Below are 23,458 nucleotides of genomic sequence, written 5' to 3'. Positions count from 1 at the left end.
CATACCTGACGCTCTGTAACCATCAGATCCTAAATAACTGTTCAATTCAAAACACTAACAAAGTAATAGAAACACTGCCCTAAGACTGATTAGGGCTGTTGGGGGAGTGTCCTCTTTTGCCACTCTGCTTTATTTTTAAAATAGAGCTTCAACAGCATTGCCAAACGCAGTGCCATAAAAGTAAGGTTCGTCCTTGCCCTTGATGGGGGTCAGACCTGGGCAAAGAGTTACATATATAAACAACTGTAATACAAATAGCCACAGAGCACCACCTAGGTTGGTTTGATCCGCACACGAGGTCACGCTCATCTCTCTGGTTCTAACCACAGGTTCAGAACACAGTGGACTGTGTCACTTAAGGATATAAATGTACTAACTCTCCTTGCCCAAAACCCCACGTGCACGAAGAGGCGAACAGATCTGTACTTAGGCATTCTCATTAGGCTAGCTGAACACCTATCCAGACCATATGTAGAAGTTAGGAAGCTGCGATACGAATGGAGAGCCTACAGAAGAGTCCTACAACCATGCCTACGAGAGGAATTCCGTACTTACTCGCAGACTACAAGAACATAAAGCCGGCTCCGGTGCCCGCTCTCTCTTTTCCTTACCAAGATGCACATTTTGCAACTCCGGGATCTCTTCTACTAGACCTCCACCATCCGGTCAGAGCCACTCGGCAGCACCATTCAGTTCTCTACAAAAAGTGCACACTCGCTCCGGCGGCTCCGGGTGAGGTGGGAGGCAGCCCCACGGGACCGCCCGCGCGCAGGTGACCGCGGGGCTCCGCGAACCAGCCACGAGGCGGGCCCCGAGACTGCGGCGTGCGGGCGTGCGGGCGTGCGGGCGCGCCTTACCCGTAGTAGCGGAAGGCGTTGATGACCTTCCAGAAGTGCTCGCGCTCCAGCCGCTCCTCGTCCTCCGCGGTGCCGCGCGCCGGGGGCCCGGCAGGCGCGGCCGAGCCCAAACGCCCGGCGGAGAACTGCACCTCCACCTCCTCGCTTCGCCCGCCGTCCTGGGCCGGTTGAGACGCGGGCGGAGCGCGCTGTCGTCGCTGCATCGCCGCCGCGGCCCACGGCGTGACCCGCCTGCGCTTCCCGGCTCCCGAGTGCGTGGCGGCGGACGGCCGGGCCTCCTCTAGACGGCGCCGGCCGCGGCCGAGGCCCCCGCTCGCGGCACGCCCCGCCCCCGCCGCCCTCAGGCCTCCATTCGCGCTGCGCTCCGCCAGGGTTTCGGGACCCGCGCACGCGCCGACGACCAGGCTAAGGCCGCGGCCGCCCGCGTTCATTCGCTGCCGGGCTTCCGCTACGACGCGCTGACGTCCGAATACGCTTAGAGGGCGGGGTCTAGGGCCAGCTGGAGGAGGAGCTCCTTTGCTTGTGGGCGGTGCTAGAGCAGCAGGCACCAGTGAGAGCCAGTGGGCGGGGCCACGAGTCTGGCCCGCTGGAGTAGGACGGGCTCTGAGGCTGGAAAGGAAGGGCAGGAGAAAGGAAAAGTGGGTTTTCAGGAATTGATTTTGAATGTTTTAACTTTAGAAACTCAAAAAAGGCAAGGTCTTAAGTTAACCTTTGAAACTCGTTTTCTAAGTGGATTCCCTTTAAGCACCCATGAAGGCACAATTAGAGTGCTCCAGGGAAAAGTCCAACTTGCAGAATCAGAAAAGAGACATTCCATTAGCTGGGAGATGAACCAGAGTCAGTGTTTCCAATCAAATCTTCAGAAAACTGAGAAGCAAGCTCTGAAGGTTTGTGAGCTGGTCCGCTTGTCTTGTAAATTCACTCCACAATGACATCAGTGACCTCCTTGCTCAGGATGTCATGGCTATGGGAATAGTTACTGGCAGCATAGCATCTTCCTCGTCTGTGATGAGCTACTCGAGATAGAAATGTAACAGAGCCCCAGATCTTAGAAGGCCCTGAGACCTTAGCACAACTGAATCTATGATGAAGTACCATTAAGGCTGTAAAACTCAGCACAAAGACAGCACCACTGCCAAAGTAAAACAAAGGCTGAATCCATCAAAGTCCATAGTTCTGGGGGAGTCTGTAAATGTACTAACCTTGTTTTTTAGCTCGTGGAGGTCTGCTTCTGGCTACCTGTTCTTGCTAACTTTAGTGTGTCAACCCAAAACATAGTTTTTTGTGTATAAAGGTCATCCTGCAAGAGGCTCACTGCTACACTGGAATCCCGAACATCCGGTGTCGTCAATGGCCGGCTAATCGAGCTTTCTATTGGCTTAAACCCATGTCTGAGCAGTCTTCTCTGGTGGACACCCCACAACAGAAGAACTGGCAGTAGGCATTAGTGTGATCTTCATCCGTGATTGAGTTCCAAATCTACAAACACTGCTCTGAGCCCTTGCCTCTTGCCAGTGCCTGTCTCCCCAAATAAGGTGAATAGGGTCTTCTCAACAATGGCCCTGTCACTTGGTATCTTGTCATAAAACTGGATACCATGTCCCAGGAAGTAGAGCCCTCAGCAGGGATTGCCCATCTGGACACCAGTCTTGTCAAAGTGGATACATACAGATGCACTCATAGATCTGAGACTGGTAGCACTCTGTGGCAACAGAGGAATTAGAGGATGGTGTTTCAGTCTCTCTCTCTCTCTCTCTCTCTCTCTCTCTCTCTCTCTCTCTCTCTCTCTCTCTGTGTGTGTGTGTGGGGGGGGTGTAGCTTCTCACTTTGTACTCCTGGCTGGCCTAAAACTCAAGAGATCCCATCGGACAGTAATGGCTCACCTTTAATCCCAGCATTCGGGAGGCAGAGGCAGGTGGATTTCTGAGTTCGAGGCCAGCCTGGTCTACAAAGTGAGTTCCAGGACAGCCAGGGCTATACAGAGAAACCCTGTCTTGAAAAACAAAAACAAACAAACAAACAAACAAACAAAGACTTATACCACTCCCTCAGTGATTTAAGACTCACAAACTAACATAGCTCAAACATCTAATGAAGAAAGCAAAGGAGTACAAATGTAATCTCTTTATCCTTGTTCCTAGTCACCTATACTTCATATCCAGACACAATCCACCCCACTTCATTTGTTCTTCCAGATTTTCTAATTCCCATTTTTCTTCACTAATGTTTGGAAATTATGTGTAAATCCTTATAGTTTTAGCAATTACTAATTCTGCTTATACACACACATACAATATCATACTATGACCACACATACAATATCATACTATGACACAGGCCAGAATGGCCTAATTGACACAGTTCAGAATATCATGGGTTACAACAATCACTTAACCAGTTTTTAACATCCTTGGGAATGTATCAAACATTTTGAAATTCTTTATGGAAAGAATTGCTACACTCTGTTAATAGTGCAGCCTTTAAAGATCTGTGTTGTTAAGGTGTTCAGGTGTAAGCATGTTTCAGTAAATCTCTAACCCAAATAAGCCCGGGCAATGAAGACATGACTCAGTTAATATGAATACATGCTGTGTGCCTAGGATGGGCAGATCTCCTGCTACACTACCATCTTCCACATCAACGAGCCCCCTTAGAACTTGCAGTTTCTCCAGGCCAGGTGCGTGTGCTCCACTTTTTCTTCTTCCTCCTCCTCCTCTGTCCTTCTCTTTCTTCCAAAACCTTCAGCTCCATCTTCCCCTCTTTCTCTGCCCAATCACCGGCTCTAGTCTTTATTTATAAATTAAGGTGGGAAGCAGGTTTACAGGAAATCACCTGAGTGCTGACTCATTCCTTATTTGCAGCCCCCCACAGGAGAACAGAATTAACATCAAATACAATTAACCCCAGTGCTATCTGCAACATAAACCCAGCAGTTGTTTGCACATGAGGAAACCTATGGTTAGGTTGGGGCCATAGCAGCAAGTTTCTGGCACTGTTCTACCTACTGAAGATGCACACGTACATTTGTTAGTCCTCCTATGGACTCTGACTGTGCTTATATTAGATTATGATGCAATCTAACACCATTTACATTTTCTTCAATAGTTCCCCCCTATTTTATTTCTTCCGTTCTTTATTTTCTTTATAAAGTAAAGGAGCAGATTCAAACGAATCAATTTTCCTGCCCTGGACACATGAGCCACAAGGGTGACCTTCTTCTTCTCCTGCTCCCTGTCTTTCTGCCTCTTTCGGGAATGTGCTGTCTTCTGCTTTTGACACTTGTGAGCTGAAGGCCACTGGGAGCTACTGGAAGTAGGGTTTCTCCTTTTCCTGTTGCCACTTAACAATTCTACTACTTGTTTGGAAAGTGACTTTGACTTGACTTATTTGTAGAATGGACACAATATCTTTCTTACAGTGTTCACTGGGATAAATGAATGAAATCGAGTAAAACAGGCTGGACCTGTGACCCCAGTAAATAGGCTTTCTTGTCTCTTTTCAGAGCCTTTTAGAATACATCGTGGTTTTTTGTTTTTGTTTTTTGGGGTTTTTTTTGTTTTGTTTTGTTTTGTTTTTTTACTTTCTTTAAAAGTATTGTCCATAAGACTTCCTTGACCTAGCCTTTTTGCAATAATTTTCCCCTGTGGGAATCTTCCCAAAACATGAAACGATGGGGGCTGAGGGCTATGGAATGCTGTCCTCAGGAGGCCATGTCCAGGCATAACCACAAAGCACAGGCCTAGTCTCTCCAGTTATTCCACAGAGCTGCTAAGTAAGCATGTAAAGGGTTGATGATGAGAATGTGAAGTGACAGGCCTCCTGCTCTGGGAGAGAGCAGAGAAGTGGGACGCACGACCTCCAAATCCTGCATCTCCTGAGACAGAAAACTTGCATCGTTTAGTTACGTGAAGCAGGTTCATTATGTACACATGGGCAGCGAGGGTCAGTGGAAGCCTGGGATTCATGCTGAGCGGGTCCTGCCTGCGTCCAGGGAGGCTGCCATCTCATCTGTGCATGTGTCATCTACATAACATCTGAGGGCCATGGAAAGAGACCACCCTAGGTTTTAGATCCTGGGACTGCACACTGGGCTAAACTATTGAAAACCATCCCGTTTTCTAGGGAGCAGGAACAGAGAGACCAGGCTTACTTCAGAATGTGAGTTCCCAGCCGTCTCATTATTCGTAAAAACCAAAGGTGAAGGCTGGAGAGATGGCTCAGGAGGTAAGAGAGCATTTTCTGTTCTTGCTGCAGGACCTGAATTTAGTTCCCAGAACCCACATGATGGCTTCCAACTGTCTGTAACTGCAGTTAGTGAGGATCCAATGCCCTCTTCTGGCATAGATACATATAAAATGCTTATTTATTTATTTATTTATTTATTTTTAAGAAATACAAGTGAGAGAGGGGTGGGATCTAGGTCTGCCTAAGACCATGAGGACGACTCTTCAGCAAATGCTCCAGTAGTTTCTTACAAAACCAAAAACACACTCACCATACAGCATATATGCATAGACAGGTATTCATCTATGTATATGTATCTATGTATGCGTGTACAAGGACATGCAAGGTCAACATGCTGTATGTATTTAAACCTGTACATAGCAAATCTAAAGCCAGGGACCAAAGAAGAAGAAGCCACATATTCTCCAGCCGGTGAATGCAAACAGATCAGACGAAGCTCAAAGAAACTGTTCTGAGTTGTTTTTTCTTTTAAGACAATTTGAGGTGAACATACTACACCCTGGATGTTATTCAGTGCTGAAATCTTCTCTGACAGACGACCTACCCTGTTGGTTTGTTGTTGTTTCTTCACTTCCGCCTCACTCAGATTTTCAGGACCTGTGGGATGCAGTCAGATGCTTTGCCAGAATCTAGCACAAATGGCCTCTAGCTCAATGCTCAATAGGATTCCTGTTTCTCTCTGAGCCCTGATGACCCAGGCATGGATGTACACACTGCCCAGCTTTTCAGGAGGCTGAGAGGAGAGGATGGTGATTTCAAGGCCAACTGGCACATGAAACAAAATAGTGTCTCAATAAATAAATAAATAAATAAATAAATAAATAAATAAAGCAAAACAGAAAAACAGCAACAAAGACCTCTTTTTCTCCAGAGCTGAGGACCAAACTCAAGCACTGTACTTACTAGACAAGCACCCTACCATTGAGTCCTCAATCCCTCAACCCCACCCCCAAACAAAACAACAAACAAAAGAAAAACTTAAATGGTTCCATATTATATTTGCATTTATGTTTTTGAATGACAAAGTGGCACAGTTAGTAAACACTAGGAGTGGCCCCTGGCTCGGAGTACAGAACAAAGAGCAGTGACTACACCTGCAACAGGCAGCTCACGTGTGCCTTATGGTAGAACGCTGTTCATGTGCTTTGACTTGTAGGCAGTCGACGGCTCTAGGCTGAAGATGTCGTAATTCTGTCTTATAATAATAAGAATATACTGTGGGACCGGGGATTGGTCCCTAGGAAATGATCATAATGGAATAAGTAGGTCTTTATAGTCTTACAAGAAACTACTACCCATACTCCATCTGTACACCCATGAGATGTAGTCTCAAAACAAAGAAAAAAACCATAAAAGCAAGTATCTCTAATCTTCGAATTGGAATTATAGGATATGGGTGTCAATTATGTATAGGCAGGGAGAGAAAGAAGGAAGACAGGGAGAAATACACCACACAGGGAGGGTAGCACTGGGCAGAGTCCTTCTCTTGTCTCATTTCCTTTCTGTGGCTACCATATCACAGTGGCAGAGTCTTCATCATTTTAGGAAACTGGAGAGCCAGCATTCCCATCTGAAAACCAGAATTCTTGCTGTTGAAGGAGGCACCGATGGAAATAATGAAGCCGTTTGTGAGACAGCAATAAATCAGCTGTTTCCTTATGGGTTGGAACACTTCACCGTTTTCCCACCTGAGCAACAGAGAAAGTTTTCTGAGCCACACCTTTACCTCAGTTCTTCAAGTTACTGATACGCTGTGTGTATTGGGGGCCGATGGGAGTGCTGTAAATCCACTTCTTACCTCACAGCAGCGACCAGGCATTCTGCGTTCTGTTTCTTCCTCCTCCCTTCTCTCCCTTTGCCATGACACTAGGCGAATACCCATGATTAGCATCTGAGGCAATTGTATTTGTTTTCTCTGTCCTTCCTTCCTTCCTTCCTTCCTTCCTTCCTTCCTTCCTCCCTCCCTCCCTCCCTCCCTCCCTCCCTCCCTTCCTTCCTTTCTCCCTTCCTTTCTTCTTTCCTTCCTTCCTTTTTCTTTTTTTCTTTTTGGAATTTTTGTTATTGTTTTCTTTCTTTCTTTCCTTCTTTCTTTCTTTCTTTCTTTCTTTCTCTCTCTCTTTCTTTCTTTTTTTTCTTTTTGAGACAGGCATCCTGTGTAGTCCTTGCTGTCCTGGAACTCACTCTGTAGACCAGGTCAGACTCACAGAGATCGAATGGCTCTGCTTCCAAGTGATGAGCTTAAAGGCATGCGCCACCACTGCCTGGCTTTCTTCTGCCTTTTCCCATCCACGCTTTGAAATCATTCCAGACTTGAGAAGAGTAAGTAGCACAGGATAATTCTAACTTTTCACCCAGTGCCTCCTCTCATTTGTGTGTCTGGATTATTCTGGCTTACGGCTCCAGGGAGGTACAGTTCATCACAGAAGCAGGAGCAGGAGGCAGATGGTTGGATTGTCTAAGCAATCAGGAAGCAGAGAGCAGGAAGTGAGGCCCAGCTATAAAATGTAAAGGTCTGCCTCCAGTGATCTACTTCCCCTAGCAAGACTCCACCTGTGGTTCCTTCCCAAACAGGACCACCATCTAGGACAAAGTAATTAATCACATGGGCTTACAGAAAACACTTCACTTTCAAATCACAACATTTTGCCTCTGGATCCTATTAACTCTTGACTGTCTCATGATGCATAATGGATTATTCCAATTTCCAATGTCCCTACAATTTTTAACAGCCCCAACACTAATCCAAAGTCTAAAGTCTTTTCTGAGAGTCAACAATTTCTTAACTGTGATCCCCTATAAAAAAAAAAAAATCAAGAAATTCATTACGTACCTCCAACGTGCAATGGCAGTCTTCATCCATTTTACCTTGTAATGCTAACACACAGTGCATCATCATGACACAATGATCAAAACAAGAAACGAATACAGCAGAACTAACCTAAGTCACAAAGCCTATATCCCATCAAGCTATCTTCCCATTATATTCCACCGTTCCAGAGTCCAACCCGGGTCTGCAATTGTATACAGTTGTCCTGTTCCTTTAGTGTGCTCCAGTTAGGGACACTCTTAGGTCTTTCTTCTTCTTTCATGGATATGATACTATGGAAGAGGCCTAGTTTGTTTCATGGAATGCCTGTACTTTGGGTTTATCTGAGGTCTTCTCATTATTAGACTGAAGGTATCCATTTTCAGCAACTGCATTACAAGAATCAACAACCTCCCCACTGAGTATAGGAGAGGGCATAAACAAGCAAGAAGCACAACACACAATATATTAACAAAAATCTTGCCATTAGCACTACCCGGCAGAAGATTATCATTGGAAATATTTGTTAAGAGGCTGTTGGTATTGATTAAGTGAGAGATGAGATAAATGATGGTCACCTGGACAAAGGCTGGAGGACAGGGGTAAAAGTTGGAATATGATGAGACTTCGAAGGTAAAAATAAAAGGATGTGTGAAAGTTTCTGTGGGTGAAAAGACAGGAACTGAGGAGGATTCCTAGGAAACTGGGATGTTAGGTAGATCAACTCCACTGGGAGTCAAGATCCTCACAGTAAAATTAAAAACCAGTAATAGTTTGCTAGAGTGTTAGTGTTACAAAAAGCTGCTTGCCTGTTCATGAAACAGACCAGAGAGAGAGAGAGAGAGAGAGAGAGAGACAGAGAGAGAGAGACAGAGACAGAGAGACAGAGAGAGAGAAAGATGCCTTCTGCCAACTTATTTCCTAGTTGCAGTTTGGGGCGTTCACTCTCTTTGGAGTGCATGGGCTGAGGAGGATGAGAGAGAAGCCAAGCATGTCACTATCCTCAGCACAAAAAGGAACGTTCACCAACAAACACTTGAAAAGTGCTGCCAGTGCTGCTTCAAAGGCTTAGCACGTCTGAGTGAGTCAGCAGTTAGGGTGATGGGCAGGAGAGCATGATGGGAGTAGTTGTAACTTGTTCCCTGGCCAATGAGGCATCCATGCCAAGCACCCAGGACAGGAAAGCAAAGAGGGAAACCTAACAGCAAGGAAATGAAAAGGAACCTTTCTTGGCTGTCTCTTTCTTAGAGAGATAGAAGGGAAACACACTGTTCTTCTTAGTGTGGGAGAAGTCTGCCCCTTAAAGATGTCTACCCCTGTAAGCTGGTCCTGACCCTCATAATGAACCGTGGAAAGATTATTAGCTGATTTGAAGCCAGTGTTGTATAGTTATATGGTTAATATCTATAATCCCAATGGAAGTAGAGGTTTTCAACTAGCTCCACACCATTATCACCAGTTTTAAACTCTATTGATGGCCAAGACCCATCCCAAATGATTTTAATATTATTCAGATGTTCTTCAAAATCTCTTTGGCTGGGGGAGGCAGAAATTCAAAGCAGCTTTAGCCAGCAATCTGGAGTGGGTTGTGTTATTATTTTGCTGCATGGTGAATTACTCAAAGCTTAGCAACCAAAACACAGTCATCTTTAAAGTTGGGTGGGACCAGGATTTTAGGAGTGGTTAAATTGTTGATTCTACGTCAGGGTCCCTTATGTTAAAGCCAAGACATCATCTTGGCTTTCAATGATGCTTGAAGGCTTGGCTAGGTTTGGACATCATCCTAGCTTCAGGTAATGGCTTGACTAGGTTTGGAGGGCCCACGGGCAAGATGGCACCGTGTTCTAGGTGATGGAGTGGCACTGGCTCTTGACACACTGATGGTCCTGCTACTTTGCCACACAGCCCTCTGCGCAGGATAGATAGAGTGATTTTCTTCAGAATGAGCAGTCTAAGAATATAACGCAGAGGCAGCTTGAGAGAATAGCATGACTGGCTCTAAGCTTCCCTTGAGTAGGAGGAGGGATAGAGCTCACAGGTTGGATACTCCCTGCCAAGGCTGAGGACTAGTCTCAGACTGTCTCACATTTTTAGAAAAAAATATACTGTTCACCACACCCACTCAGGTTTTACAGAATGAAACTGATTAAAATGAGTATCAAGAGAAACTTTGAAGGGGGAAGGAATCCCAATTTTAAAACCCCAAGGGATCTAAGTGACTCACTCAGCCACCATGACAGGCTTAGATCTGTCTAATAAAGGTTTACCAGCTTTAGCATTTGCTGGGCCTCTTAAGCCCTTCCCAGATGATTTCATAACCTGTTATTTGATCTTGGGAACAGTTTTAGGTCTGGAGGATGGAGTCAAGAGGGTGGGGATTGAAAGATGGATCTAATAATAGCGAGCACTCACCAGGTGCCAGGCATCTGAGGATACTTTATATCAAGCCGTAATCAATTGCATCATGCACAGCAGAATAATTTCAACTTTGTGGGAAATTCAGTTCCCTAGGCTTGGAGAGAGAAACAGCACAAGTGTGCTCAAGCTCCAAAGGTAAGTGCAAACACGGGTTTTCTTTCTTTGTTCCATGCAATTTCTACTCACTTCCTTCTTGCATTTCATTGAAGAAGGTCATTTTCAGGTACTCCACACCATCTCTATTGATGGCTCCAGCTGGTTAGTTACTCTTCTAACTTCCAAGTCCATCGGAATGTGAAGTGAATTGTGGTTGTCAACTGCACCAAATAAACATTACTTCTTCGTGTGATCTGTGACTTACCATGTGCGTTAATTTAATCGGAGATGATCCTATATAAATGTTAATTTTTCTTTCAGGTGGCTTCTGTCCTATTACAATGATGAACACAGAATATTAAAGAAAAAATTGAAGGTGGGGGCTGGAGAGCTTGCTCAGTTGTCCCCCTGGCTGCTCTTCCAGGGGTCCTGAGTTCAATTCTAAGCAACCACATGGTGGTTCACAACCATCTGTAATGAGATCCAATGGCCTCTTCTGGTCTGTGGACAGCTACAGTGTACCCATATACATAAATTAAACAAATATATATTTTAAAAAAGACTGTATGAGCTAAAAAGAACAGTGTCTCTAGGAGTTCTTCTTAGATTTTTAACTATGAAGCTTTTAATACTGTACAAAATGGACAGCTAAGGATGGTGCTGGTAAAATTGACAGGTGGGTTCAGGAAGCTGGGTGTCTTAGTCATGTTCTATTGCTGTGAAGAGACACCATGATCAAGGCAACTCTTATGCAAGAAAGCATTTAACTGGGGGCCTTATTTACAGTTTCAGAGGCTTAGCCCATTATCATCATGGCAGTATGCATGGCTCTGGATCAGTAGCTGAGAGCAACATCTTGGTCCTCAGGCGGGGTGGGGGGTGGGGAGGGGTGAAGAAGGGAGGGAGGAAGAGATAGGGCCTGGTGCCAGCTTTTGAAACCTCAAAGGACTGGGCTGGCCTCTTAAGACAGTGGCTAAGAGTGCCACTACTTAATCAGGTGGGGGTGGTGCACACCTTTAATCCCTGTACTTGGGAGGCAGAGGCAGACAGATCTCTGAGGTTCAGGCCAAAGTGTCACTACTTGAAACATAAAGCTGGGTTCCCAACCTGTGAGTGTTGGAAGCATGACTTTGGGTATTTATTGTACCATCCACGGTCTCATAATTATATGGTTGCTTAAACATTAAATAACGCATGTTACATTTGATACAGCTAAACATGCGACTTACAGAATGTAAAGTAAGCAGGTCCCAAAGATTCATTTAAGATATTAATAAGCTGGCAAGACTGTAAGACTGTCTCAAAGAGACCTGGAGACAGTATTTGTGGTGTCTGTAAGCAGAGTACTGGAATAACATCACTTCGATATAATCTGGACCTAAACAGAACAATAACCTGAAGCTTGTAGGGTTATTGTCTCTGCCAGAAAGTTATTTGCATCTCTGTCCCCCAAAGTTATTTTGCTTCCTTACCAGCTGTTTTCAAGTGGGGAATGGTTTTGCCCCCAGGGGACACAGGCAATGGGAAACACTAATGAGTTAGTTGTTACAACTCAGGGTGCACTCGAAGGCAGGGATGATTGTAAGCACTCTTAGAACACCCCTCTACAGATGACCTACCACTCTAGCCTCAAATGCCAGCAGTGCTGAGGACAGAAAGCCTGGTGATGTTTGCACAGGTTAACCTCACTTACAGGATCTAAACTGCTCTACTCAGGGGAGACTTCCAAGTCAACCGGTGCCAAAGAGAACTGGATAGTCCTTGGCTGAGTCAGCCAACCCTGAAGGGGCAGGGACAGCCAACCCTGAAGGGGCAGGGACAGCCAAACCTGTCTTTCCTGTTCCCAGGGTTTATAGCATGTTTCTTCCCACTCTTCCTTTTGTGACGTTTTTGAGGTAGGTAAGATATCACAGCACAGCCCAGGCCCAAATGGAACTGGCAATTCTCCTGCATCAGTCTTCTGAATGCCAGGATTACCAGCACTGCTACCAGTTAAATTGGAATTTTGTTTTCATTTTCCTATTTTTCATTTTTTTGTTGTTGAATATTCCTTTTTAAGAGTTTGATCCTAGGCTGATCTCAAATTTAGTATGTAGGTAAGGCTGGCCTTGAACCCTTGATCCTCCTGACCCACCCCAATATGTGTATGCCTTCACATAAGGAAGTATATTTTCCTACTAGCATTTGACACTGCATCTAGATATGGTTAAATGCTCAATAATGAGTATTATTGTAAATTTTCAGGTTTTATGTAGATGTCTGTATGCTTATGTAATAAACAAAACTCTCAGCAGACTTCGAATCTTTAACAAATGTTGTGACAGCATCACTGTTGGAAAGGACTTTATTGGCTAATGATTTTTTTCATGGTCACTTTGAAGTGTTAAGAAAATCCATATTATCTTCAAACAAATGGATGGTAGGGTATGTTTAAAAGGCAAGACATATTTTAAAAGTGACCTAAAATATTAGACTCAAAAAATCCAGTCTCTCACTTTTACCCATGAGGCTGTAGTGTCACGTGGAGAGCATCCGAGATATAGGAAGAAAACCCACCAGATATCTGATGTGAAAATGTATGAAAGTACAAGATCCCAGGATTGCAGTCTGTGGCACACTGATCGATTGGTCGGTTTATTGATGGGTAGGCCTAGGGACTCTGTAAACTAGGCAACGTCTCTGCCAGAGATCCACATCTCAGCTCTGACTGGGACACTCCTGATAGGGTAACACATTTATTTTTCTTTATGGGTATATGGGATATTATAGCTGGACTATCTTGGACCCCTAGCAATATAAATAATGGCACTGTCTTAGGTTTTTACTGCTGTCAACAAACAGCATGACCAAGGCAACTCTTTTTTTTTTTTTTTTAAGATTTATTTATTTATTTTATGTAAGTACATTGTAGCTGTCTTCAGATACACCAGAAGAGGAAGTCAGATGTCATTCAGGATGGTTGTGAGCCACCATGTGGTTGCTGGGATTTGAACTCAGGACCTTCTGAAGAACAGTCGGTGCTCTTAACTGCTGAGCCATCTCTCCAGCCGCCAAGGCAACTCTTATAAGAACAAAATTTAATTGGGGTTAGCTTACAGGTTCAGAGGTTTAGTCCATTATCATCCTGGTGGGAGCGTGGCAGCATCCAGGGGGAGCTGAGAGTTCTACATCTTCATCTGAAGGCTGCTAGCAGACACTGGCTTCCAGGTAGTTAGGATGAGGCTCCTAACCTTCACCTCTGTGTCTGCTTCATGATTCTCCTGCATCTCAAGTCTCCTCCCAGAGTCCCTGTCTCTGCCAGGAAGTTCCACTTCCACTTCCTGCCCAGCTATTGTCCTTCAGATCATTATTAAAGCCAATCAGAGACAATTCTAGATTGTCTTAGGCAGGTGAGGAAGGAACAAATATTTACAAAGTATGAGACCAGTGATGGGCCATAGAAATAACAATACCAAGACATAGCTAGTATTTAACTTTCTGCCAGTATAGAATTCACCATTGAATATACAGAGACACACCTGCACACAATGTACCCTAACATCGTATGCATATCTCAGAAATAAGAAATGGCACATTAAAAAAAATACAGGAAAAAAAGACACATTGTTTCTCAAATCCATCTTCTACAACCAGTTGGACAATGTGCCCAATAGTTGGATTAGTTGGAAACTAACTGGCAGAGAGGCCAAGTAATGAAGCCTAGAAACTAACATATGAAGAATTGAATAGATTACTTAAATGAAGTCAATAATTACTTTAAAATCTAATAATTAGCCGGGCATGGTGGCACACACCCTTAATCCCAGCACTCGGAGGCAAGGCAGGCAGATTTCTAAATTTGAGGCCAGCCTGGTCTACAAAGTGAGTTCCAGGACAGCCAGGGCTATACAGAGAAACCTTGTCTTGAAAAACCAAAAAAAAAAAAAAAAATCTAATAACTATATTTATATAATAGCAGGTACAATACATGAATGCACGAAATGTTTGAAATATACCTATATGTTTAAAGGAGGTAAAATGTAAGCAATAGGATATACACATAACGTCATAAATAGGAGTAGATATTTGTTATATAAATAAAAAACAAAGGATTGGGGCAGGTAACAAGCATAAAGAACTATACAGAAGACACAAGAGAGACTGCGGCATCTTGTAGGGCTAAGAAGGCACCCAAGGCATCTTTTCTGCCTTCCTCCCTCTGCACCAAGGTTGGCCAGGCCTTGGAGAAGGCACTGCCACTGCTCACTGACTGAGAGGTTATGCTGGAGCATTCGCTAGAGGTTCATCCTCTAGAGTGTCGAGGAAGTCCACCCTCTCTAGAGGTACTCTAGCCTCCTACAGCTGCTGGCCTCTGGAGGCTGCTGCCGATGGGACAGTGAACTATACCAGGAAACTTGGAAAGGTTGAGCAGGTTGATAGCCCCGGAACCTCTGAGAGGGGACCTCTGAGAGGACGGTAGGAGCTTCACCTGCTTCCGACCAGGTCCTGTCACATGACCACACTCACAACATAGGAATGTAGGTTAGAACAGAGTTCTTTATGTTAATGAGGTATCTAGAGGCCCTGAAGGTTTAGGCAATAAGTGTCCCTTCTCGGACATTCCTCCCTGCAAAAGGTATTTAATCTCTGGCCTAGGAGGTGTTATGCACCCATTTTCCACAATGAACAATCAATAAACAGTTTGGAACCAAGGACTGTCTCTTTCATCAAGAACTGCTCCGGGGAGCACAGAGGAAGCCTTTGTCTACGGAGCTTCTGTATAAGTCTCCTGTAGAAGGCTCCCTTGTGCTCCTGAACTCGCCATCTCTGAGCTAAGCTGGAGTTCCCCATCATCATCCCTCCCCCACCCCCCATATTTTCTGTTTTGTTCTGACTTCCAGCAGTGTCTGGATGTTCGGGAGTTTGGGAGCCCCCTGCCATAGGCTCCTTGTCACGGGCTTATGGACCCCAGACTCCATTCCAAACTCTTCTGCGCTGTTTCCAGTGGCAATTGGACACACAGAAGTCAGGGAACCCCCAGCTTCGGCCTCCCACATCTTAGGCTGAGTTTTCCCTCCCCCTAAGCTGTATATTGGTGCTTCTCTTGAGCCTAACACCTGACAGCGGTGCAGGGTAAATGCAGTCTAGCGTCTCTGAGTTTTGTCTGTCTACTGGAGTTTCCACACCCCCAGTAGTGGGGTGAAAGAATCACAGCTGCCTGCCTGCCCTGTGCATAGGATCTGGACACAGGGGTAGGTGTGGGAGGGTACGTCTGCTGCATAACCTTGGCCAGCACACCCTAGGAACAAAACCCTTTCTTCCTGCCATTTCTCCAACAACTACTACAGATGATTGCTGGCTTTTCGTGTTCACACAGGTTCAGTGTGAGCTATTGGGTGTGTGGAGCTGGTGTCTGCTGACTACAGAACAGTAACTGAAAGGGTCCTCCCTTGGATATTGATGTCACCACCAACTAGAAATGTGTTATGTCAGTGATAGGGCCCTGCTGCACTCTACAGAATCAGAAGTTCGAGGTGGGGACTGGTATTCTATTTTTAGCCAATCTTTCAAACAATTCTCAGATATACTACAGGGAAGGGACAAGTCAAGTTTCAGAAGTGTGTGTGTGTGTGTGTGTGTGTGTGTGTGTGTGTGTGTGTGTGTGTGTGTGTGTGTGTGAGAGAGAGAGAGAGAGAGAGAGAGAGAGAGAGAGAGAACACTTTAAAGGAATAAAAGCCCAGAGATTTCTTCACTCAGTTTCAACTTGTTTAGCATCTGGATCTATGGACACAAACACATCAGATGCGTTCACTTCAGTGACACCCAGCTTCTGATGTTGTGTCTAGGACAAGCTCTCCAGACTAGATTTTCTAAGCTACCCTTTACTAAGTTTCTGTACGTACACAGACATGATGAGCAATGTCTATATCCATCTCATCTCTACGTTTCCCTCACTTCGCTCCACTGCATGCCTACTGAAGGGTCAGCTGGTGCCATAAACCCAAGGGCAGCGCAGTCAGCACCGTGGAGCTCCTCACTGCGCCTTGCCCTGTGACTAACCTCATGAGATGGCTTGCTTCCCTGACTAGACTCCAAAGCTCCAGAACTGAACGCTTCATCTTCCCCTGACACAGCTTTTGCCTTCCCAGGGCCCCTGCTTTCTTCCTTTCCAGGGAGGGAGAGGTGGTTTATTTTAGCAGGCTAGTTCTCTGTGGTTCTTTGCACTAAAATGGAAAAATCTATGTGTCTGTGCCCGGGTACTGTGGGGTTGTAGCCTGGGCCTGATCCTGCCACTAGATAGATATGCTAGGTAGATAGGCTAGCTCATTAGCTCTGGTTTCATTGTCCATACTGAGAAACAGAACTGGGACAGAAGGTAAAATTTTAACATGATTCTAAGTGCTGTACATGCCTACCCTTAAAAAGTAAGCTGGTGCTTAAAAAAGTGAACCTTTACCCAGATATAGCTGTCTCTTGTGAGACGATGCCGGGGCCTAGCAAACACAGAAGTGGATGCTCACAGTCAGCTATTGGATGGATCACAGGGCCCCCAATGGAAGAGCTAGAGAAAGTACCCAAGGAGCTAAAGGGATCTGCAACCCTATAGGTGGAACAACAATATGAACTAACCAGTATCCCCTGGAGCTCGTGTCTCTAGCTGCATATGAATCAGAAGATGGCCTAGTCGGCCATCAGTGGAAAGAGAGGCCCATTGGTCGTGCAAACTTTATATGCCTCAGTACAGGGGAACGCCAGGGCCAAGAAGTGGGAGTGGGTAGGGGAGCGTGTGGGGGACTTTTGGGATAGCACTGGAAATGTAAATGAAATAAATACCCAATAAAAAAAAAGAGAAAAAAAAGTGAACCTTTCATCTCATTCCTGGCAAAAGACTGTACATCTTAATGCAGTCTTTACTCAACCTTTACTCCAGTAGTCTTGTCTTGTATGTGTGTGTGTCTGTATCACGTATGTCCATGTGTTTGTGTGCATACACATGCACATGAATACACACTTGGATGCAAAGGTCAGAGTTTGACTTTGGGCATCTCTCTTTATTGCTTCCCATCTTACTTTTTGAGACAGTGTTTCTCACTGAACCCAGAGCTTGTCAATTCAGTTCATGTGTCAGACCAGTGAACGAACCCCTGGGATCCTCTTATCTGTGCCTCCTCAGCCCTTGGAATGCAGGTGAGCTCTGTTGATCCAGGATTTTTTTAATGCCAGTACTGGGAACCCTAACTTTCATGCTTACATAACGAGCACTTCTGGTTGGCAGCCTTTAACAGCTGAGCTGCTTCTCCAGCCCCAGTCTCGCCTTTTCAGTCTTCTGCCATGTTTAATATTAAGTACAAGTCTTCAGGCAGCACATCCTAAAGGGGTGGAAAAGGTGCAGACTTTGGCAGACTTGCTCCTTGCCACGACACAGTGAGCCAGACACCTGCTCCCTATACATTTCTGGATTCAGTACGATCATTGATAAAGGGCAACTGTAATCTGAAACAGCACCTACAGACACAAAGCACTGGGACTGTTCTATTTTAAATGTCGGACTTATTTTTTACTGGCAGTAGTAAGCAAAAGACGGTAGTTTTTTCAAGCGTGGTAGTCCAGGGTTTCCGTTTCTAGCCTTTGCTGTTCAGAGCCTCGCTCGCTGCACTCCCTCAGAAGGCAACCCTTCTCTCCTTATTTATCTTCAAATGCTGAAACCGAGCAAAAAGTCCAGTACAATGAATCTCTATCAAGCAGTGACGAGGGGGAGGGGACGGCTCAGACATGCTTAAAAGGAAGTCTGAACAAACGGTATACATGAGATGTACAACCTATCTACATAAAAATGCATATTACAGGAGGGCGAGGTGGCGCACACCTTTAATCCCCACACTCAGGTGGCAGAGGCAGGTGGATATCTGTGAGTTTGAGGCGAGATTGGTCTACATAGAGATCTCCAGGCCAGGCTCTCTCTCTCTCTCTCTCTCTCTATATATATATATATATATATATATATATATATATATATATATTCATCCTAAAGACAACGAAATCCACTATGATAATAACAACACAAATGATAGCCACTCAATTTTGACAGACATTAGGGAAGGAAGCAATCAGAAGCTGTGACAGACATTTTCCATTCCTACTTCACCAACCTTTCTTGCTTTGTCCTGTGGCAACATGCCAAGGTAATGCTGAGTCAAGACTGGCATGAACTTGTCATTACGCTGTCCTCTGCCCGGGCCCCCACACACTGAGAAGTGACCATATGGCCCAGTTCTGACAGGGACCGAGGCCAAAGAAGGTAGATCAGAGAGGACCTTAAAGGCCACAGGGTAGATCCTGAGACTCGCCCTTTAATTAAGGATAATTAAAATCAGTACTTTAAACAGCTTGGCCAAAACCATGTGTGTAGCTGGTAATTGGGGCCAAGGCTTTGTTTGTTTTTTATGTTGTATACAACCCAAACACTCACTACTTATGAATGAGTGTTAGAAATAAACAAATAATGACAACTGACCAAATGAGGCAATGTAACAGTATATTTTGTATGAATTGAGAAGATCATGGTCAATTATTTTTATTATTAATAAACAATCTTCATATTTGAATTAGGGCTGCTCTAGATATATTAATAATTTTAACTCCCACATTGAACGAGGCACTAAGAAATCCCCCAACTCACATCTGCCTGTGCTTTTCTAAGAAAGGCCCTGGTTTCATATATGATTGAAGAAACTATATGATTCTGTATTCAGAGTGTTAGCTTCAGTAAACCAAGTAAAACCTACCAAACACTTCTTCTTTTTTTTTTAAGATAACAATCTTTCTCATTTATTTAATACTTATTTATTCATGTATTATTTGTCAGTACACTGTAGCTGTCTTCAGACACTCCAGAAGAGGGCATCAGATCTCATTACGGATGGTTGTGAGCCACCATGTGGTTGCTGGGATTTGAACTCAGGACCTTTGGAAGAGCAGTCGGCGCTCTTAACCGCTGAGCCATCTCACCAGCTCCCTAACAAACACTTCTATCGATATAAAAAAAAATCTCACAGAGACACACAGTATTTAACAAATACAAGTGAACCTATGGCTACAAGCACAAAGTCTCCAGGCTCTGCAGTAAACTGCTGACTCAGTCAATGTGAGACCATTACTTTGGGTAATGCTGCTGGTTGCAGGTGTGTGTGTGTGTGTGTGGCTGCATTACTATGAGACAATTTTTCAAATTATATATTATAATCAATACAAACAAAATGAAAACTGGAAAAAACCATTCTGTGTAGTATACAAGGTTCATTTTGTAGTCTTGGAGTATATGTATACATACAGAAATATACAAACAAACTTGGACACGCAACTATACACACAAACGCAGAAGCACACACAGCATAGCACTCATTGTTGGCCTAGACGACAATGGTCTTTTGGTGCTAGGTAACAGTCAGGAGCTCTTGGCTTTTGTTCCTATAGGGGAACTGACCCTCTGTGCCTGAACTGTGCTGTGCCTCCTGCAGGGTGAGTTCAAGCCATTCTTGCTTTCAGGTGTTTCTGTCTGACGGCATGGGCACACATGGCTCTGGATGTTGGGGAAAGTGGCACAAAAGTGAACATACAGACGAGCTGCCACTGTCCTGCGGGACATACTGCATCCCTGTAAATGTCCTTCAGAATAGCCCTTCAAGTATCTGAATCCGTCCCGGGAACTTGCTGAACTCCATCTGTGTGGTGGTATCACAAACCTTAGAAATACAGAGAAAAAAATACGAGCATTGCAAGTCTTATTTGATTAGATCATCTCATCTAAAACTGTAAACCCAAGAATGTTAATTTTTTCCCCCTTCCCTTCTCCCTTTTGCTCCAGGTCCTGCTCACTCTGGCCCATAGGTTTTTTTTATTTGTTTCTCATTACGAATGGTTGTGAGCCAACATGTGGTTGCTGGGCTTTGAACTCATGACCTCCGGAAGAGCAGTCAGTGCTCTTAACCACTGAGCCATCTCACCAGGCCAAGAATGTTAATTTTACAAGGATTTTTGAGGCAAAAATTCTGCTTTGTCCACAAAGAACAACATTGGATGAAATCCTCTTGTTTTAATACTTGCATCAAATTTTAAGCCTATCTGAAGAAACACCCTCAACAGTTAACGAAGGCTCATAACGGGCTCGAGTGCTGAGAATAAGCAACTACTGAGCACTCAGCTATAAATAAGACATAGCTAGAGAGTACCTCCTGAGGCTCAGAGAACACTGTAGAAGAAGAGGCAGAAGGAATTAAAGAGCCAAAATATGGGGGTGGGGAGGATGTGGAACACTATCTTTTGGTTTTGAAATGGCTGTTGGGCTGGTGAACTCACTGCAGCTGTGGTTTTGTAGACAGGACCTGCCCAAGATGGGGCCCGTCAGCACTCTATCATGATAAGGAGGGTCTCCTGAGGCTCCACTCCTCCTGAAGAATTATTGCAGCTAAGAGTGTCAGGGAGACGTGGTATTCTCCGCAGTGGTGCAGCCACTGGTAAGTTAGTTGTCTATGCTCTGCTAAGTATTCTCTGCACGTGCTCACTCAGCCCCGATTAAACTCAGTGCAGCAAAAAGGACAGCAATGACCAACGGAGCTAACAACCAAAGTAAGCAGAGAAAAACTATGTGAAAATCAGAGGCCATGCTCTGGGAAGAAGGGCTCTATGGGAGTGTGAGGGTGAAGACAGAGGGTTGTGGGTGCTGGCGGTGGCCAAGCTTGTGATATACACGTGCATAATCAGCAAGAAACGGAAAATGGGAGGGCTAGATGCCCAATAACATTTGCAATTGGTATGGGTACTTGGCTGCAGAAAAAGGTAAATTCTGAGGGTCAGAAGGGCATCTGGGCAGCTGGCTGCAGTATGGCTCCTGTTTCTGAGTGTTATCTAGACGTAGGAAGAAGTATCATGACCTTTGATCCATTTAATGAAGTGGATTAATGAGGGAAGCTTAGCTGAACTGTTTGGAAATTCAAGAAAAAAACCTGATGCATTCGTATTATTCAGTTTTGTCAGAGAAAACGTATCTTTTCAGGTAAAATGTTTAATTACTGAAATACGTAAAATGTAGAAGCGACAGCTCTCTGACCCAATGAGTCATGCTTCTGAGAACTTATTCCAAGAATGTAATTAAAAAAGAAAACCAACACTATGCACAACATGTGTGTGTGTGTGTGTGTGTGTGTGTGTGTGTGTGTGAGAGAGAGAGAGAGAGAGACAGAGAGAGAAACAGAGAATCAGAGACGCAGAGAAAGGCGCAGGCACGCACGATGCACCCCATGACTAGTTTTATGTCAATTTGACAGAAGCTAGAGTTACCTGAAAGGAGAAAACCTCAATTGAGAGAATGTCTCCTTAAGATTGAGCTGCAAGCTGTAGGGCATTTTCTTAACCAGTAATTGATAGGACAGGGCCCAGCCCATTGTGGGTGGGGCTGTTTCTGGGCTGGTGGTCCCAGGTTCTGTAAGAAAGCAGGCCCAGCAACCCTTAAGGAGCAAGGCAGTAAACAGCTCCCCTCCATGGCCTCTGCATCAGCTCCTTTCTCCAAGTTCCTAGCCTGCATGAGTTCCTGCTCTCACTCCTTTTGATGATGAACTGTTGTATGTAACTATGAGTGAAATAAATCCTTTTCTCCCCAAGTTGCTTTTGGTCATCTATTTAATTACAGTAATGGTAACACTAAGATAGACTGCAACACATATAGATTTGGGGCCAGGAGAAGGTACGTATCAATAGTTACACTTGTAACAGCAGCAAGTGTCCAAAACAATTAGCAAATGGCTCAGTAACGTTATGTGAACTGGGCTATTATAGCAGATAGTTACAGTAATATTTGCTGAGTGGAAATTATATTTCAAATCCAGTGTAGGAAAATACAAATACTTGATAATGAAAATTTCATTTTTTTTCCATTTCTTATCCTTTTATCTGCAATCTGCTCCAGGACATCTTGGTTCTACACTAAAATATCAACTCTAAGTTTTAGATTTCATCTTGGTATGTAAAAAAAAAAATAACTAAGCCTTTGATCTGCTAATGGCAGGGACGTTTAGCTTCATTATACAATAACCTCTACAAAGCTGTATAAAACGGAACACTAAAGCCCAGAAATCACAACTGAGTTCCTGGTGTGCTCATTGCATCTTGATGTGAGCACGGGTATGATTTCTTCCATGTTGCTTTTCCATAAAAATGCTTGCAATCAGTGTGTTTTTATAATGAAAGGAAAGTAAAACCTTTTAAAAGGAGCTTGGATGCTCCTGGGGTCAAGACTGCCTTGTTTGGTGCAGCTAGATTCGGTAAGGATTATCTTTTGCTTCAAGCTTCAGATTTGAATTAGGGCTGAACTACACGTATAGCTTTATATAGCCTTCCCTTTCTGGGTTATTTATGGTTGTAATAATTAAGCCTCAATCTATTTTATTTACCTATCAGTTTGATGACCTTGTCATGATGACGACTCTATATTCTTATAATGAAGAATTTGCTGAACAGAGTTACACAAAGTGAAACAACCCAGAAGGGTCAACATCTGACACGTTAGAAAGGCCGCCCTAGCTAGCTGAGGCTCAGGGCTAAAACAGGCTGTGCTGAGGATGCTTCTGGCTGGAAGAACTTAAAGGTAACAGGTTACTATTAATAGCACAGTAACTCATTTGGGCAACAGAAGACTACCATAAATCTTGGGGGGCAGGAAATGTGAATCTGCTTCCAAGTTTTGTATCCTTTAGTATTTCTGTTATTATTATCTTACCTCTATCTGCTATCCAGAACAGAAACAAGATAGAATTGGGGTGAACACTTCTCACTCACCTCTAGAATCTAGAGTCTAGATGCAGGCAAGGAAGGCGCGAGCGTGTGTGTGTGTGTGTGTGTGTGTGTGTGTGTGTGTGAGAGAGAGAGAGAGAGAGAGAGAGAGAGAGAGAGAGAGAGAGAGAGAGAGTCAGTTCCATACATGGATAGGCACTATCTTGTGGGCTTACAGCACATGCTGCTACATGCCAGATCTTGGTCCTTGTGGCAGATAAAAAAGGACTTG

General features: G+C 44.4%; 2 protein-coding genes across 2 annotated transcripts in view; both read right to left on the bottom strand.

Annotated features, from left to right (window-relative positions):
* Carnmt1 (carnosine N-methyltransferase 1) overlaps positions 1-1,201 on the bottom strand; it is a 33,734-nt gene extending 32,533 nt beyond the window's left edge. Inside the window, exon 1 of the mRNA XM_021151771.2 lies at positions 858-1,201. Within this exon, the coding sequence (XP_021007430.1) occupies positions 858-1,060 (203 nt within the window). The 5' untranslated portion in view covers positions 1,061-1,201. The remainder of the gene's footprint in view (positions 1-857) is intronic.
* A 17,719-nt stretch (positions 1,202-18,920) lies between these two features.
* Nmrk1 (nicotinamide riboside kinase 1) overlaps positions 18,921-23,458 on the bottom strand; it is a 21,225-nt gene continuing 16,687 nt past the window's right edge. The window contains exon 9 of the mRNA XM_021152398.2: positions 18,921-20,144. Coding sequence (XP_021008057.1) covers positions 20,137-20,144 — 8 coding nt within the window. The 3' untranslated portion in view covers positions 18,921-20,136. The remainder of the gene's footprint in view (positions 20,145-23,458) is intronic.

This window comes from Mus caroli, chromosome 19 (assembly GCF_900094665.2).
Source record: "Mus caroli chromosome 19, CAROLI_EIJ_v1.1, whole genome shotgun sequence".
NCBI lineage: Eukaryota > Metazoa > Chordata > Mammalia > Rodentia > Muridae > Mus > Mus caroli.
This window is presented reverse-complemented; position numbering and strand designations above follow the sequence as displayed.